The sequence below is a fragment of the Heloderma suspectum genome, chromosome 3, assembly GCF_057233095.1.
Source record: "Heloderma suspectum isolate Gila_16-S chromosome 3, 16-S_ref, whole genome shotgun sequence".
In the NCBI taxonomy this organism is placed as follows: Eukaryota; Metazoa; Chordata; class Lepidosauria; order Squamata; family Helodermatidae; genus Heloderma; species Heloderma suspectum.
The window spans coordinates 205,890,339-205,904,700 of NC_139460.1; the positions used below are offsets into that span (position 1 = coordinate 205,890,339).

The following is a 14,362-nucleotide window of genomic DNA, read 5'->3' on the forward strand; positions in this document are numbered from 1 at the left end:
ATCAGCTAATGGAAGAGAGTTTGGTACTAGTGAAAGGAACATCATCTGTACCAGTGCAGGAGTGATGTTGGTGTGGGGCATCCTCATACCACATTATTCTTCAATGAAGAGAAAAGCTTTGTGTATTCCCATTTAAATTTCAAGAGCAGGTATGAGAAAGGATACTTTTAGCCAGTGCAGACATCTTTTATCCGCAGGTAAAGACACTTGACCTGATCATCTTTGATACCAATTCAGCTGTACCTTGCCCTTTACGGTAACAACAGGAGTAACATTTTAAGTGTGGCAGACAGGCTTGAAAGTGTCTTCATTGCCCTGAAAACATGTACAATTGAATATCCCAGCAAGCTATGAAAACAAATGGTTCTACAAGTTTCCAGCAAGCCAGAAAAAAGCCAGGTGTACTGGGTGCCTACTGGCTAAGAGCCATGACATCACCAACATACCTCACCTGCAATCCCCAGAAAAATTCTGAAAGATGGCCTCTTCCATCAGTTCGTACCTGTGTGCCCTGAGATAATCATCAGAAGCCCTGCTTTGAGTGCTGCAAAATAATGAGATTGGGCAAGTAGTCACTCATGAGTGGGCCTTTTCAGTGGTACCCCACCACAGCTATGGAATGTCCTGTTAAGAGAGGTTCACCTAGCATCCACTTTATTGGCTTTTTAGCACCAGGCAAAGGCCTTTTTATTCTCACAGCCTTTAAAATCTGCTATTAATTTAACTGCCCAGTTGTATTTTAACACTGTTTTTACCTCCATGGTTAGTTTTAAGATCTTTTTAGTATTTATTGCCTTGACATTCTTAGTCTTCGCTGTTGTAAATTGAATTTGTACTGTGGTTTTTAATTTTGACTGTATTGAACTGGAACACACACACACACACACATCTCCCAAAGTGGTTCACAAAATAAAATCATAACAAAATCCAATCAAACCAATCAATAAAATAATAAAACACTAATAAAACAGTAAAATATTTCATTCAAAAAATTAAGTGTAGCTGGCAATGTTAGCAGTCAGGAAAATGCCTAGATAACCTAGTCCTGTCCTGTTTATGGCATTAAAACCAGCAGTAATACCTTGAACATGGCTTGGTAGCTAATTGGCAGCCAGTGGAGAGCGTTCAGCACAGGAGTCATGTGTGTGCAATAGAATCCACTGTGAAATCTAGCTGCCACATTCTGCATTAGCTGCAGCTTCTGAATTAATCTCAAAGGCAGCCCTACATAAAGTGCATCTTATTGATTTTGCTATGTTTTATTTTGTAATTATGGACATCCCCCTGAGAACTCCGCCTCTGGGGCAACTCATAAGTGCAATAAATAATAATAATAATTCTTCAACTCTTTTGACAATGTTTGCTGGGGGGATTGTATATGTCACTTTAAATATTTTAAAAGGTGGACAGCCCACTTGGAGAACAAGAACTGGAGGAAGACAGAACTGATGTGGCTTTTTACGTGTGTGTGTGCATACTTGTAAGGCAAGTTGCAAAACTGGATCCACACTGCAGGTAAAGAATCCACCATAACACTATTAAGAATGTCATGTCTGTCTTCAGCCCTAGTTTTCCCTTTCCTTACAGATGTCTAAGAGCCAAACAGCACAAGATACCATGCAATTGTATGAATAGATTTTTAGGGTAAATAGTGGACATAGGCCTCAATCAGACAGGGACCCTCAAATTGGAGTTTTTGACACTTTGCCCCCCCCCCCTTCTGCAGTCCCAATCCAGATCAGGACCCCCCGTGCCTGGTGTTTGCATTGGGAGGAAAGGTTCCATTTGCACCAATGGGAGCTTCCTTCCCAATTCAAACAGCAGGCCAGGTAGGGGATGATCTAGACTGGGACCACAGTGGGGGCAAAATGTTAAAGCACCCTACCCCCAAATAGGGTCTGAGCCAGACTGGGGGCCTGCACCTGCTTTTTACTCTTAACAACAACAACAACAACAACAACAACAACAATAAAAAAAATTCATGCAACTGCTAATTGCATGAATGGTGTCACATCTGGCTTGGCTCTTAGTATGCCTTGAAATTCTAGAATTTGATCTAACTCCTATTTGAAAAGTTATTAAAATTTAGACAAGGTAGCAGAAACTCCAGGTAGCCATCCAAATAAGCATGGGAACTTTTCCCACTTGGTCAAAACCAGCTGTTGTTAATGGTTAGTAACTGAGCAAAACGAAAAGGTCAGTTGTCCCATCCGTTTTTTTACTAGCAAAGTGCCTATCAGTTGCACAGCCAGTGCTTACTTTTACCATAGAAGTAAAATTATTTCCATCAGCTTCTTCTATGAGAGAAAGTAATAAGCATAATTTTTTAAAAGGTCACTGAATTTAGTCTCCCCATAATTCAGAGTCTGTACTAAATTCTTAGTACAGAATTTCCATTTTTCTTTCTTTTTAACACAGGGTACATATCGCTCTGCTTCTAACGGAGTAGACCTGCATAACTTCTGATCCACCAGCCATGTATGGCAGCCTGGCAGAGGCATAATAAACCTCCTGGTTTTGGTGCCTGGCTGAGTCTGAAAAACCTAGGTGGGGAGAGAGTATTGTCAAGTGCTCAACAGGGCACAAAACGTGAGTGGTGGGCTGCACTCAGTTTGGTGGATCAGAAGTTATGCCAGCCTGTAAGAGAGGAAATACCAGTGTCAGCCTTGCTTTACAGTTAAACAGAAGTGGAAAGATTTGTTTACTTGGAAGAGAATACCTGGGTTGAAACTTGATGACTGTTTCCTGGTATCTGAATGCCACATTCTCAGTGTAGTCATTAGCTGACGTCCCTGCTTTTCTCTGGCAGTCTGAGAGCCATGGCAATGCATTTCCCATCTCCTGTAAAAAAAAAAAAAAATTGAGAAATACAACACACTCAAGTAAACAGTGGCCAAACTGATGTCAACTGTCTATTTTGGGAGGGGGAAAATTTAAGTGTATAATCAAAGCTGATCTGGCGAGGGGAGGAGGGGGCCAAAGAGGGAAAGCAAAAGCTCTGTACTATTTTGTCTCAACACAACAGTAACAACCAGATGTAAAGATTGTACTGAGTAGGGAAAACCCCACAATGCTATTGGAATATCAACACTATTGTTGCCCCTCCCCGTCAGTTTCTTGAAACAGATCACATTAAAAACAGCTAACCATGGTTTCTCCAACATTATTCAACTTTTGTTTCAGGCCATCTATATCATTGTGGTTTTAAAGCTTCCTGACTTCAAGAAGTCCTTTCCACATTGATTCATCTGCTACAGAACTCGAGCAGCTTGTAGATGCTTATGGACAAGTGCTAGAGGGCACACTCCATTCATGCAGGCTACTGGCAACACCTGTTCAACCTCTCTGTTGCCCCATGTGCACTGAGCACACTCCAGAACCCCCATCATCCCACTGGGGCTGTACATTACATTGGAAGATTGATAATGGAGAAAAAGTTGCCCTTCAGAAAAGTTTGGCTGCCATCCCAGAGCGTCTCACTGAGAGTCAAACTACGCATTACACTAATTGCATGGCATGTAGCAGGTTAGCTTTTTACTCACTGTAGTGTAAGCACCCACAATACTGATTTGGATCAGGACCACCACGTAGTGGAAGGGGAGGATTAAATCTCCCCCCATCTCCATTTTAGCCCCAATCCCCCACTCCTACAATGAGGTTAAAAAAGAAAACATTTGACACCAACTGAGATATTTTTTTAAACCTCCACAAGGGGTTGGGCAAAATAACAACGGCAGGGAAATGAAATTGTCCCCACCCCATGTGCAGCGGTTCCAATCCAAATCAGGGTCAGGCATGCTTACACTAGAGTAAATAAAGAGCTAACCTTTAGCTACATGATACATGATTAGCGCACAGTGGGGCCTGGTGGCTCTGATTTCCGTGGGGCTGTGAATCCATTCTGGGTTTCAGTCGGAACCAGCCATAACTCCGAAGAAGCTATCCAAAGTGCTGAACCATATTCCCAAAATAGGTTCAGCACCTTGGATAGCTCCTTCAGAGTTCTGGCTGGTTCTCACTGAAACCCAGAATGGATTCACAGCCCCACGGAAATCAGAGCCACCAGCCTCCACTGCAGTAGTTTGGCTTTGAGGAGCCATCAGCAAGCTTTCCAGGGGATTCCCACATACCCCAAAACACCCTTGAAAACCAGTTCTGTAGCGCACTAATAGAAGTGGTGGTGGTGGTGACAGTGGCAACAAAGCCTCTGTCAGTAATTGAGCTGCCTTAATGTCACAGAGGGGTAGGGCAGGCCAAAGGCTCCCTGGCTCACCTTCTCTCAAACTAGGGGTGGCAAGGCAAGTGGATGAGCCTAGGAAAGGAGGAGGTAGAAGGAGCATGGGCCTAGGAAAGAGGCAGGAAGCAGCCTAGAAGAAAGGGCTGGAAGGAGTAGGCACAGACTAGTTTGTTACTGGAACTCCAGAATTGCTACTATTTACTGTATTGCATTTATTACATACTCTTGTAAACCGGTTCAGGATTTGTGCAAATAAGAAGCGGTATAAAAATACTGCTAATAAATAAATAAGCCTGAGGAGTATTATACTTCATGTTCACTGTATTCATTTACAGTGAACATTTACATTTAGGTGATAGGGTCCACACCCAGATAAACCACCTCTGTAAAAACAAGGTCTTTGACTTCCTGAGCCTGCACATGAACAGAGTACTCTTGTGACAAATATTCTCAACTACTCCAACAAAATGTCAGAAGACAAGAATTTGCAGCATCATTACATGACTCTTACAAACACAACACATGCATGGAAGGGGACTGAGGATTGGGGAACCAAAGACCACAGCAGTTCTGTCTTGTGTGAGTGAGGACTTGCCTGATCAGAGCTGTATTGCTTCCTATAATACAATTCTCTTTTTGCTCACGAGCACAATTTTTACTGTGGTAGATGGAAATTAGCTGGAGATAGACTTGCCATATTTGGAGTGTGGGGGAGAGCCAATGCAATTCAAGGCATACTGTCCAACCTTGAGAATTAAGGAAGAGCACCCCCAGGAGCTAAGGAACACTATTTATGGAGGGCAACCCACACCAATCTGGCAGTTCATATCTCGTGTGATTATTTCTCACATATCCTGTATCACTTGCCAACTAACTGGTTCTACATATTGATTGGCTGTTATTATTTACACAGTTAAATGGACCTGGCATCACGACACTCCATGGTGTTCTACCAAGCAAACAAGTCCCTGCCCCTGAGATGCTTACAATCTAAATTGCTGCCTGAACAGAATGAATCCTGAGCACAACAAAGTTATGAATGTTTTTTGTTTTCAAGCTTTCATTCATTTCAAATTGATAGGATATTAACATCTTGACCCAGGAAAGGTTCCCACTAAAAAAAATGTTTAACTCTTATATGCGTGTGAAGCCAAATAGCATGCCCTTGAAATAAAGAGATCACCATTGGTTTCACCCCTCCATCCATAACGGATCTTTTATTTGTTGGACTAAAAGTGTTAATATAATGAATCAGTGGGATTGCTTGGTCAATGTGGAACTGCAGATCAACCATGAATCCCAAGGGCTTGTGGAAGGCAACCAGCATAGCTCTTTGATAGGCTTTGTGCATTCCTCAGTTCTTCCAGTGCTAGCAAATTCAGATGGTCATTATCCTTGGCTGAAGTAAACACAAATGCACTAATTCACACAAAACATATATTCCCATAATCTGGAGATTCTCTGGTGTGCACACTGCAATCCAATGAAGATCAGCCTGTGCAAAGAAAGATGCTTGACTGGGAGAAATTATTATTTTATATACTTCCAGTCCTGGGACAGCAGTTTGTGTCATATATATTCCATGCTGGATCGCAGTCCGCACATGGTTTTTTACTGTCCTTTGGTGGTCTTCATAAAGCCAGATTACTTCTGGATTTTCATCCCACTTCCTGCTTTCTCCATTGGAATGAACAGGATGTTGACATGGACAGGAAAGCTTCATGAATTCCCCCATCCAAATGGATTGCTTCATGTCCAGAAGATGCTGGTGCAGGGGTCTTCTGAGCCTTTGCTGTAGCAAGATTTCTTGTATCATTATGCTTAAGAACATATCCTTAATGTTGAATCATTGAAGGTTTGAAATTCCTTCTCACCCCCCATCTAGCTTGAATCAAACTGCAGCATTTCAAACAGAGGTTCTTGGCATCTCTGCTCTAATAATTTGTATCGGTATTGCCATTCACTTTGTTTTCTTGATGCTCCATCCTGGTGATTAGTCCAGAATTAATAAATTCTGTTTGCTCTACTTTTTAAACCAGGGAGTTTCATGTCATTTTAGAAATACATCTCTGGGCCAATTAAGGATCTAAGAGTGAATTATTTCATAATCCATATTTACAGCTATGCATATCAAATATGAGCGACAGAAGAAAACACACCTTGCATTCTAACACCTCAGTTCCAAGTGTCATGGTAGATTTTCTCCAGTAGATTTTGTATATAAATACTATAGCCCAGTGATCCTTTGCAGAGACAAAGGGGTTCCAAAGAGCACAGCTCCCACACTGAAAAGGGCTTACCCATACACTTCAATGGAAGAAGAAGCTCCATCAGCACAAAGAGATCTGTGAACAACGGAAGCCTGTGCAAAAAAGGAGATCCATGGGAACAGATATTCTGCGCAAAGGACTCCAGTTCAAGGAAATAGTGAATTTGTTGGTTCTGAGTAGCTACCAATTCCTTGACTTGTTTTTATTTGCTCTGGTTTTATATTTTATTATGATTGTTTACTTTGTATCTATTTTACTGTTGTTAGAGACCTTGGGCATGTTTTTATAGAAAGGCAGGATATAAATTAACAATAAATGAACAAACCACAAGTAGGATTGCTATCCTGTATCAACAGTCATACGCAGCACTGCGTGTACTCTGTGCTAAAAGGGGAAAAATTGAACTCTTTATCCAAGCAATCTAAATTTTATACCGAGAAAAATATAATTCTGCAACCTGCATAAATTATGCAAATGAAGAAACTTGCATAATTTCTCCTATAATTTATTCTGGTTTGGATAATCATGAGGAAGGGCAAGAAGCCACTGAAGTCCTGCCCTCAAGCACTGGAGATCTTTTTCCACTGCTTCTCTTCCTTATGGGATTTCAATCACCATTGCCCCTACACTTTGAAGTATATCTTCATAGCCATAACGACTAGATGCTTTTTTAAAAATGAAAGATATGATTCTGAGAAAGCTGTATTCTGCTCCCAATACAAAATTCTGTGCTTTTTCATCGTGTATTCACGATACTTTCATCAACAGTATCGTGGCATACAGACAGCACTGAACATCTATCTTTTTTTTTCTTGTCATGCTTGCCCATTGTTAAAACAATAAGATGCAAATCTATCATGTTTTTTTTCTTATAACTACACAACTCCCAGACTGACTTACAATTAAGTAATGGCTGCACTGTGTGAACATGTAGATAGTCACTTCACAAGGGCAAGCTATTGCTATTTTTACAAGTACCACTGATCAAAGTTTCATAGAAAGTTAAGGCCATACCTGCAGCTGCAGGTAATTGTATCATCTGATCTGTCAAACTGGCCCTTGGTTATTTTATTTATTATTTATTTATTTATTTAACATTTGTATCCTGCCCTATATCATTGAGATCTCAGGGTGGTGTACAGATAAAATCAATTTAATGAGTATAAAACAGTAAAGAATTTAAACAGCTAAAAGCATATTAAACCATTAAACAAGCTAATACCAATTAAAAATTTAAAACAATAAAACAATTAAAACAGTGTGCAACTTTAGGGAATTTATTTAGCCCTCAAAGGCTTTTCTAAAAAGCCATGTTTTAACTTGGCACCAAAATGAAACCAATGTCTGCACCAATCAGGCCTCCAAGGGGAGGGCATTCCAAACCAGGGTGCCACAGCAGAGAAGGCCCTCTCCCAGGTCCCACTATAGTGTATGCCTTGCACTAGTGGGAAACAGAGGAGGGTTCCTGCAATAGATCTCAGTCCTCAGGCAGGTATATATAGGGCGAGGCGCTCCTTCAAATATCAAGATCCCAAGCCACTTAGGGCTTTAAATGTCATCTTCAGCACCTTGAATTCCAACCAAAAGTGTATTGGCAGCCAGTGCAATTCCTTTAACACTGGTGTTATATGATCTTTATGAACTGTTCCAGCCAACCGTCTAGCTGCTGCATTTTGCACTAGCTGCAATTTCCGAGTCGTCTTCAAGGGCAGCCCCACGTAAAGTGCATTGCAGTAGTCTAATCGGGAAGTTACCAGCGCATGTGCTACCGTGGCTAGTTATCAGCAGGAGACAGGCTGCCAATCCCTACTCACTCCCCACTATCTGCTGAAACAGTGAGGAGAAGGCAATGGGACAACCCTCAATTTTTCAAAAGAATGACAAATATTTTGATTCATGGGTACGTTTGCCAGATATGTAATGTAAGCCACATACTCATCCAAGCCTTCTCTATTCATTTTCCTAGTGACTGTAGGTCCTTAACCCTTATTTTCTCTTCATCTACTTCCTCTGAGAGTAGAAGGTCAGTTAAACTGTCCTGTATTTAATCAGGAAAACTCAGCTTCCCTAAAAAATAGGATCCCATTTGAGCTGAAATGACTTAAGTCACACTATTTGGGACCATATTTCCGCATTTCAAGTGGCACACAGTTAGGCAGCCAGCTGAACACTAGCCTACCTCTTATCTGACTATGCGGTACTACATTAAAGAAAAAGTCCAGGCGTTCCAGGAAACATAGGCTTTCAAAAAGTCATCAGTCCACCACCTCCCTTTTTCTAATGAAAGACAATAAGCACTTGAGCAATAACAGCACTGATTCTAATCAGAAAGAACTAATAGTCACAAGGTGGAAATATACAGGTTACATAAAGTCACAACTAGGGCTGCTTAAAAATATAAAATTGTAATTTGAAGGAATATAGAACCCTAGGGCTCTCAACAAACACTACCACCTCAAAAAACTCCCCCCCCAAAAAAAATCTGGCCCTTTACAGATACACGTGGAATACCTTTGTTCTGTTACTCTATTCATTTTTATTATTAATTACGCTATTCACTTCACTCAATTGTATAATTTATATGTGTTACATTTCTTTAAAACTGGTTTTGTGTTGTTGTTTTGCCACTGCCTATGCCAGCAGAGGTGCTCTTGGTGACAGCCATTTTCTTTTCCCAGAATTACGTTCTAGAACATTCTAGGGAAAATAGCTATCACCACACACAAAAATGGCAGGTGCCATCCCCCCCAACCCCGAATCATGCAACATCTAGGGTATTCTGAGAAAATAAAATGGCAGCCTCCATAAGGCAAATGCTGAGATTAGCTCTGCTGCTGGCCAGAGAAGGTAAGCCCCCACACCCCTAAATGGGTGACAAATGAGGTAACAAACAAAGAAACAAAATCACATTCATACCCATTTATTGCACTTCATGGTTGTTTCATAACAAATTAAAATTGAAACAAATGGACCCCCATTCACTTCCACTTTTCATTCAAAACGAAACAAATTTGTATCCTTAGCGTTCACAGCACTTTCAAGAAAAAGAACTTAAGGGCTGGCTTGAACATGCACGTTCACTTGATTGCTACATCAAGTGGTGACTTGCAGCATGAACTGGGCCATCACAGATCTTACACCACAAAGAGAACTCTCACCTCATATCAGATACCTGAGACACAGTGCTTTTCAGAAGAGGCAGCTCACACATTCACCAGCCGGTCACTCAGTGTAAGGAAATCAAGACGACATGCCAGTGGTGAACCAGTCCTCAGCTTCTACTTATGCTATGGTTGCTAGATTCATTATAGGACTGAACCCCTGTGCATTCAATAATTGCACAGAAAGAGAGATTTTGGAAGGTGCATCTAATCTGATCGCTTCAGCACTATGACAGGAGAAGCTGCACACCCAAACCTTTGACTATAAAGCCACAGAACACTGTCCTGTTTTCCATATGGGAAGGGAACCCAACTTCATACATTACTGGCTGCAACTGGGGGAAGCGGAAGTACAAGTGAATCTCATTTCTTCTTGCTGCACTTCTAAATGTAGAAGGAGCACTTGCAAAAAACCTAGGGAATGTGACTTACTCATTCATCCTGGTAATGTGCAAATCTGCCATAACAGACATGTCTGTGCAGTGTGTATGACCATTTTACGTGCAACAAACAATAAGTAACTCACAAACGGGCTTGAGCAACCTTGATTTAAGAGTAGGGGTACCAAATAAAATACAGTAATGTAGGGTGGCAATAGTTTATCAATTAAACAATTAAATTAGGCAAATCAAATAAAACTATGTATCACCTATATATTTTTATGCAAGTTCTTATAAAAATTGCAGAGAGCAACCACCATCTTGGGAGACATTCACCCTTCTCTGCCGTACATAAGACAGTACGCCTCTTCTGAAATGATACCTGCTACAATATATTATATATATATAATCTAAAAACAAAAACAAGTATGGGGTATACCCAACGGCTAGTTAGCTTGGTTTAATTACATTTATGTATCACTTCACACAACCAAAAAGAGTCCTGAAATGATTTACAAAGAAATAATAAGAACAAAAACACACAATATATAATAACATTCTCTATAACCATTCAAATTTTAAGATTTGGCTTAGTGGAAAGCACTTCTGCAAATCAGAGCACCTGATTTCACCAATCCCTCTGCCCACTTAACCCTCCTGTCCCCGCCTCAAAAGATGCTCCTGCGGTTTGGGGGACTGGGATATGGTATGAGGGACTGCAGTAGATAGGTAGGATCAGAGAAAATCAGGTACTCCAGCTTGTGTGAGCAGAAGCACTTTATGCTAAGGCAAAACTACCGTTGGATACAACCCTATCTGTGCCTTTTGCTTCAGAACTATTGTTTGATTGTATGTGCACAAATCTATGCACATTTAATTAGTTAATGGATTAATCGACTAGAAGTCATACAACTGGGTCTGCATTTCCTCTTTTTGTGGTTTTGTGCAAGTGCCCCCTTTTATTACCCCGGACATGCCACAATCAACTAACGTTTATTTAATCAAGGAACAATCCTATTAAAAAGGCATAGGAACCTTATGACAAACCATATTCTGGAGCCCCAAATGTGTATGCTCATTTGTTTGTTTGTTTGTTTATTTATTATGTTATTGAGAGATGCATATCCTGCCCTTCTAGTGCAAATGCACCACTCAGGGTGGCTTACTACATGTGAAAGTTACAATTTCATAAAACAATATAAAACAAACCAACAAGTGAGATGAGGTCAACAGTTAGAATCCACTCATAAAACAAATGCCTGCTGGAAGAACAAGGTCTTCAGCAACCAGCAAAAAGCAGCAACGGAAGGGACCAGCCACAATTTATGGGTCAAGGTGCTCCATAATCTACGTGCAGCTGCTAGGAAGACCCTCTCTCTTGTCCCACCCAGCTGTGCTTCCACACAACCTGGAACACGCTGAAGGACCTTTTCTTCTGCTCTTAAGCAGGCCCAAAGTTATGGAAGAAGGTGATCCCTAAGGTATCCTGGACCTAAGCCATTTAGCACTTTAAAGGTAATCACAAACACTTTGAATTGTGCCCAGAAGCAGATTGGTAACCAGTGCAGTATTTGTATGTATGTATGTATGTATGTATGTATGTATGTATTACATTTATATCCTGCCTTTTTCCTTCCTAAGGAACCCAAGGCATAATCCTTGGACATAATCCTCCTCTCTTATTTTATTCCCATAGCAACAACCCCATGAGGTAGGTTGGACTGAGAGTCTGTGACTGGCCCAAACTCACCCAGTGAGCTTCCATGGCCAAGTGTGGACTAAAACCTGGATCTCCGGACTCCCAGTCCAACGCTCTAGCCACTACACCACACTGGCTCACAGCAACACTGTGGCATTGTCCCTGATGGGTTGTTTTTTTTTTTAATGTTTGGTGACTTTTTTAACTGAGTGAGCATTCAAAAGTGATGCAGAACTGACTAGATTATGCAATACCCCTGAACACACAATTTGTATCATACATAACCCACTTCCCACTCGATCACAGCACAGTTGAAAGACACCACACAGCAGTCCATACATCCCTCGTTATGTTAGTCACCCCTACTTGTTTTAATTATTTTAAGGTGCCCTGACCTTTCTCATCAAATTGCCAGTGTCCCATGTCCTTAACGTTCTTAAAACGTGGAGATAATACTCTACTAAATGTGGAATATCCATCACAAGGGGGGGGGGGAGAGCACCTGCTTTGCATGCAGAAGCTCCCAGGTTCAATCTTCAGCTTCTCCAGGAAGGGCTAGGAAAAATGTCTGCCTGCAACTGTGGAGAGCTGCTGCCAGTCAGTGTCAACAGTACTGGGCTAGATGGACCAACGGCCTGACTCAGTATAAACCAGCTTCCTATGTTCACTTGAGGGGTTTGCTATACAAGGGGAACAGCAACAAAACACTTCTTCCTGTCATTACAACAAGAAAGCTACACATCTTTGAACCTGTAAGCAGAACCCCATTTAGAGATCACAAAGAAGCAAAATAAAAAGAACCCCAAGGAGCCAAAACGAGGAGTTGCAAAAAAATTCCGTGAAGGTAAGTAATGCTTAAAATGTACTGCAGATATTGAATACTACATAGCTCAAAGAATATACTACTGTAACAGTCTCTTAGGCTGCAATCCTATGCACATTTACCTGGGAGTAAGCCCCATTGTACATAGAGGGATGTCTGTGTAACCATGCACAGCATTGTGTTTGTCAGTTTTTCAGAGTTAAAAATCGAGGCATTACCATTTCATTGATGATGCTGTACTAGAAACCCAGACATTGCCCTCCCAAATGTAGTGCACTGTTCAGTTCCAACTCTTACTATACAATGAAGCAGCTAAACTGAAATTACTGGAGAAATTACCAGCTACAAACAGATAGAACAAGAAAGGAGGACTATATTGCAAAATTAGCCATTGACAAATATATTCTTTCGTATCTTTAAAAAGAAAACAAAGACACTGTGCCTACTGTGGTGAAGAACTATGGATTTTCAACCTAGCACTTGGACAAAATCTAATTTCTTTTTATCACATGGCCAAGAATCAGCTCCACACGGAGGTGTGCCTTTCAGGCTGACGTTAGGCCAGATAGATTTACTAGCCACGGGGCAAGGTATTGACTGGTGGTTGCCAGCAAAAAGTAGTTTTAAGGCAGTGCAATACCTGCTTCTGCTCAGAGCCCTGAACCCGAGACATAATCAGCTGTTTAGCACCTGAACAGGAAATACCAAAGTGGCTGCTGTTAATCCCATATGTAATATGTGCCAATGATAATCTCCCAGACCATGAAAGGGCTCAAGAAAAGTCCAAGATCACCTTCTTTGAGATTGATCTTAATGACCGTGAAAATACTATGCAGCCCAATCCAATCCATGTTACTTGGAAATTCATCTGAGTTCAATGAGACTTACTCCCTTGAAAATGTGCATAGAATTGCAGAGTGTCTCACATGGGGAGGAGTGATGGTGTCCCAAATCCCTCAGGAAGAGAAAAGCAGGATCTGGATCTCTGCAGGGTTGGGCCAAGGCCTTTTACTACGGGGCAAGGAAAGCTGAGTTTGCAAAACAGAGTTTAGGCAGTGTCAGTAAGCAAAGCCAGAACAGGTGAGGGGAGTAGAGCAGTAGAATCTGAGATGCACACAGTGCTTTGTGGCACAGATAAGGCCTGCTGAGAAGAAGGGGGATATTATATAGCAGCCTTCCTCAATATGGTGCCCTCTAGACAATGTGGACTGCAATTTCCAGCATTCTGTTATATAGACACAGGAAAGGGTGGTGATCAATCACAGTGGAGAGGGGTGGAGCAAGTCAAAGAGCTGGTAAAGCTACTTCGGCTTCTGGGGGTTATTTTGTCCTGCATTCCACAGAGATACAGTGGCACAAGGAACAAGGCTGTAGCCTAGCTCCTGGAAGGTCTGTGGTTTCAGACGGAGTGTGGCTGAGGGCCCTAACACTTAAGTATATGACTCGGATCACCAAGGGGAGCAAGTTATCACAGTGATAAAAAATGCCACCACTTTGCATCTAAGTAGTATTTCTTCTACTGAACTGCATCATACAATTACAGTGCAAAGACGAGAGCTTATTATTACCTGACTTTCTTCATGTTTTTTCCCATTTTCTGTTTTTGAAATAGATGTGGGCTTTCTGGATTTTAAGTTCCCCATTGCAACCCTTAATGTGCCATCACAGGGTGTCTGGGTGTCTTGGAACACTGCCTGGTTTTCCTCTAAGACTATAGCTTTGTCTGGGTAGTTTTCCTTGTTTTCATCTCTAGAAGGAAATAAAAGCAAATGTAAAAGGCACTGTGAAGAAT

General features: G+C 41.3%; 1 protein-coding gene across 2 annotated transcripts in view; it reads right to left on the reverse strand.

Annotated features, from left to right (window-relative positions):
- FAM13C (family with sequence similarity 13 member C) overlaps positions 1-14,362 on the reverse strand; it is an 80,849-nt gene that overhangs the window by 51,041 nt on the left and 15,446 nt on the right. For both annotated transcript variants that reach the window (XM_084845345.1, XM_084845343.1), the window contains exons 3-4: positions 14,139-14,319; positions 2,720-2,841 (exon numbers count right to left, since the gene is read on the reverse strand). In XM_084845345.1, coding sequence (XP_084701471.1) covers positions 2,720-2,841; positions 14,139-14,319 — 303 coding nt within the window. The remainder of the gene's footprint in view (positions 1-2,719; positions 2,842-14,138; positions 14,320-14,362) is intronic.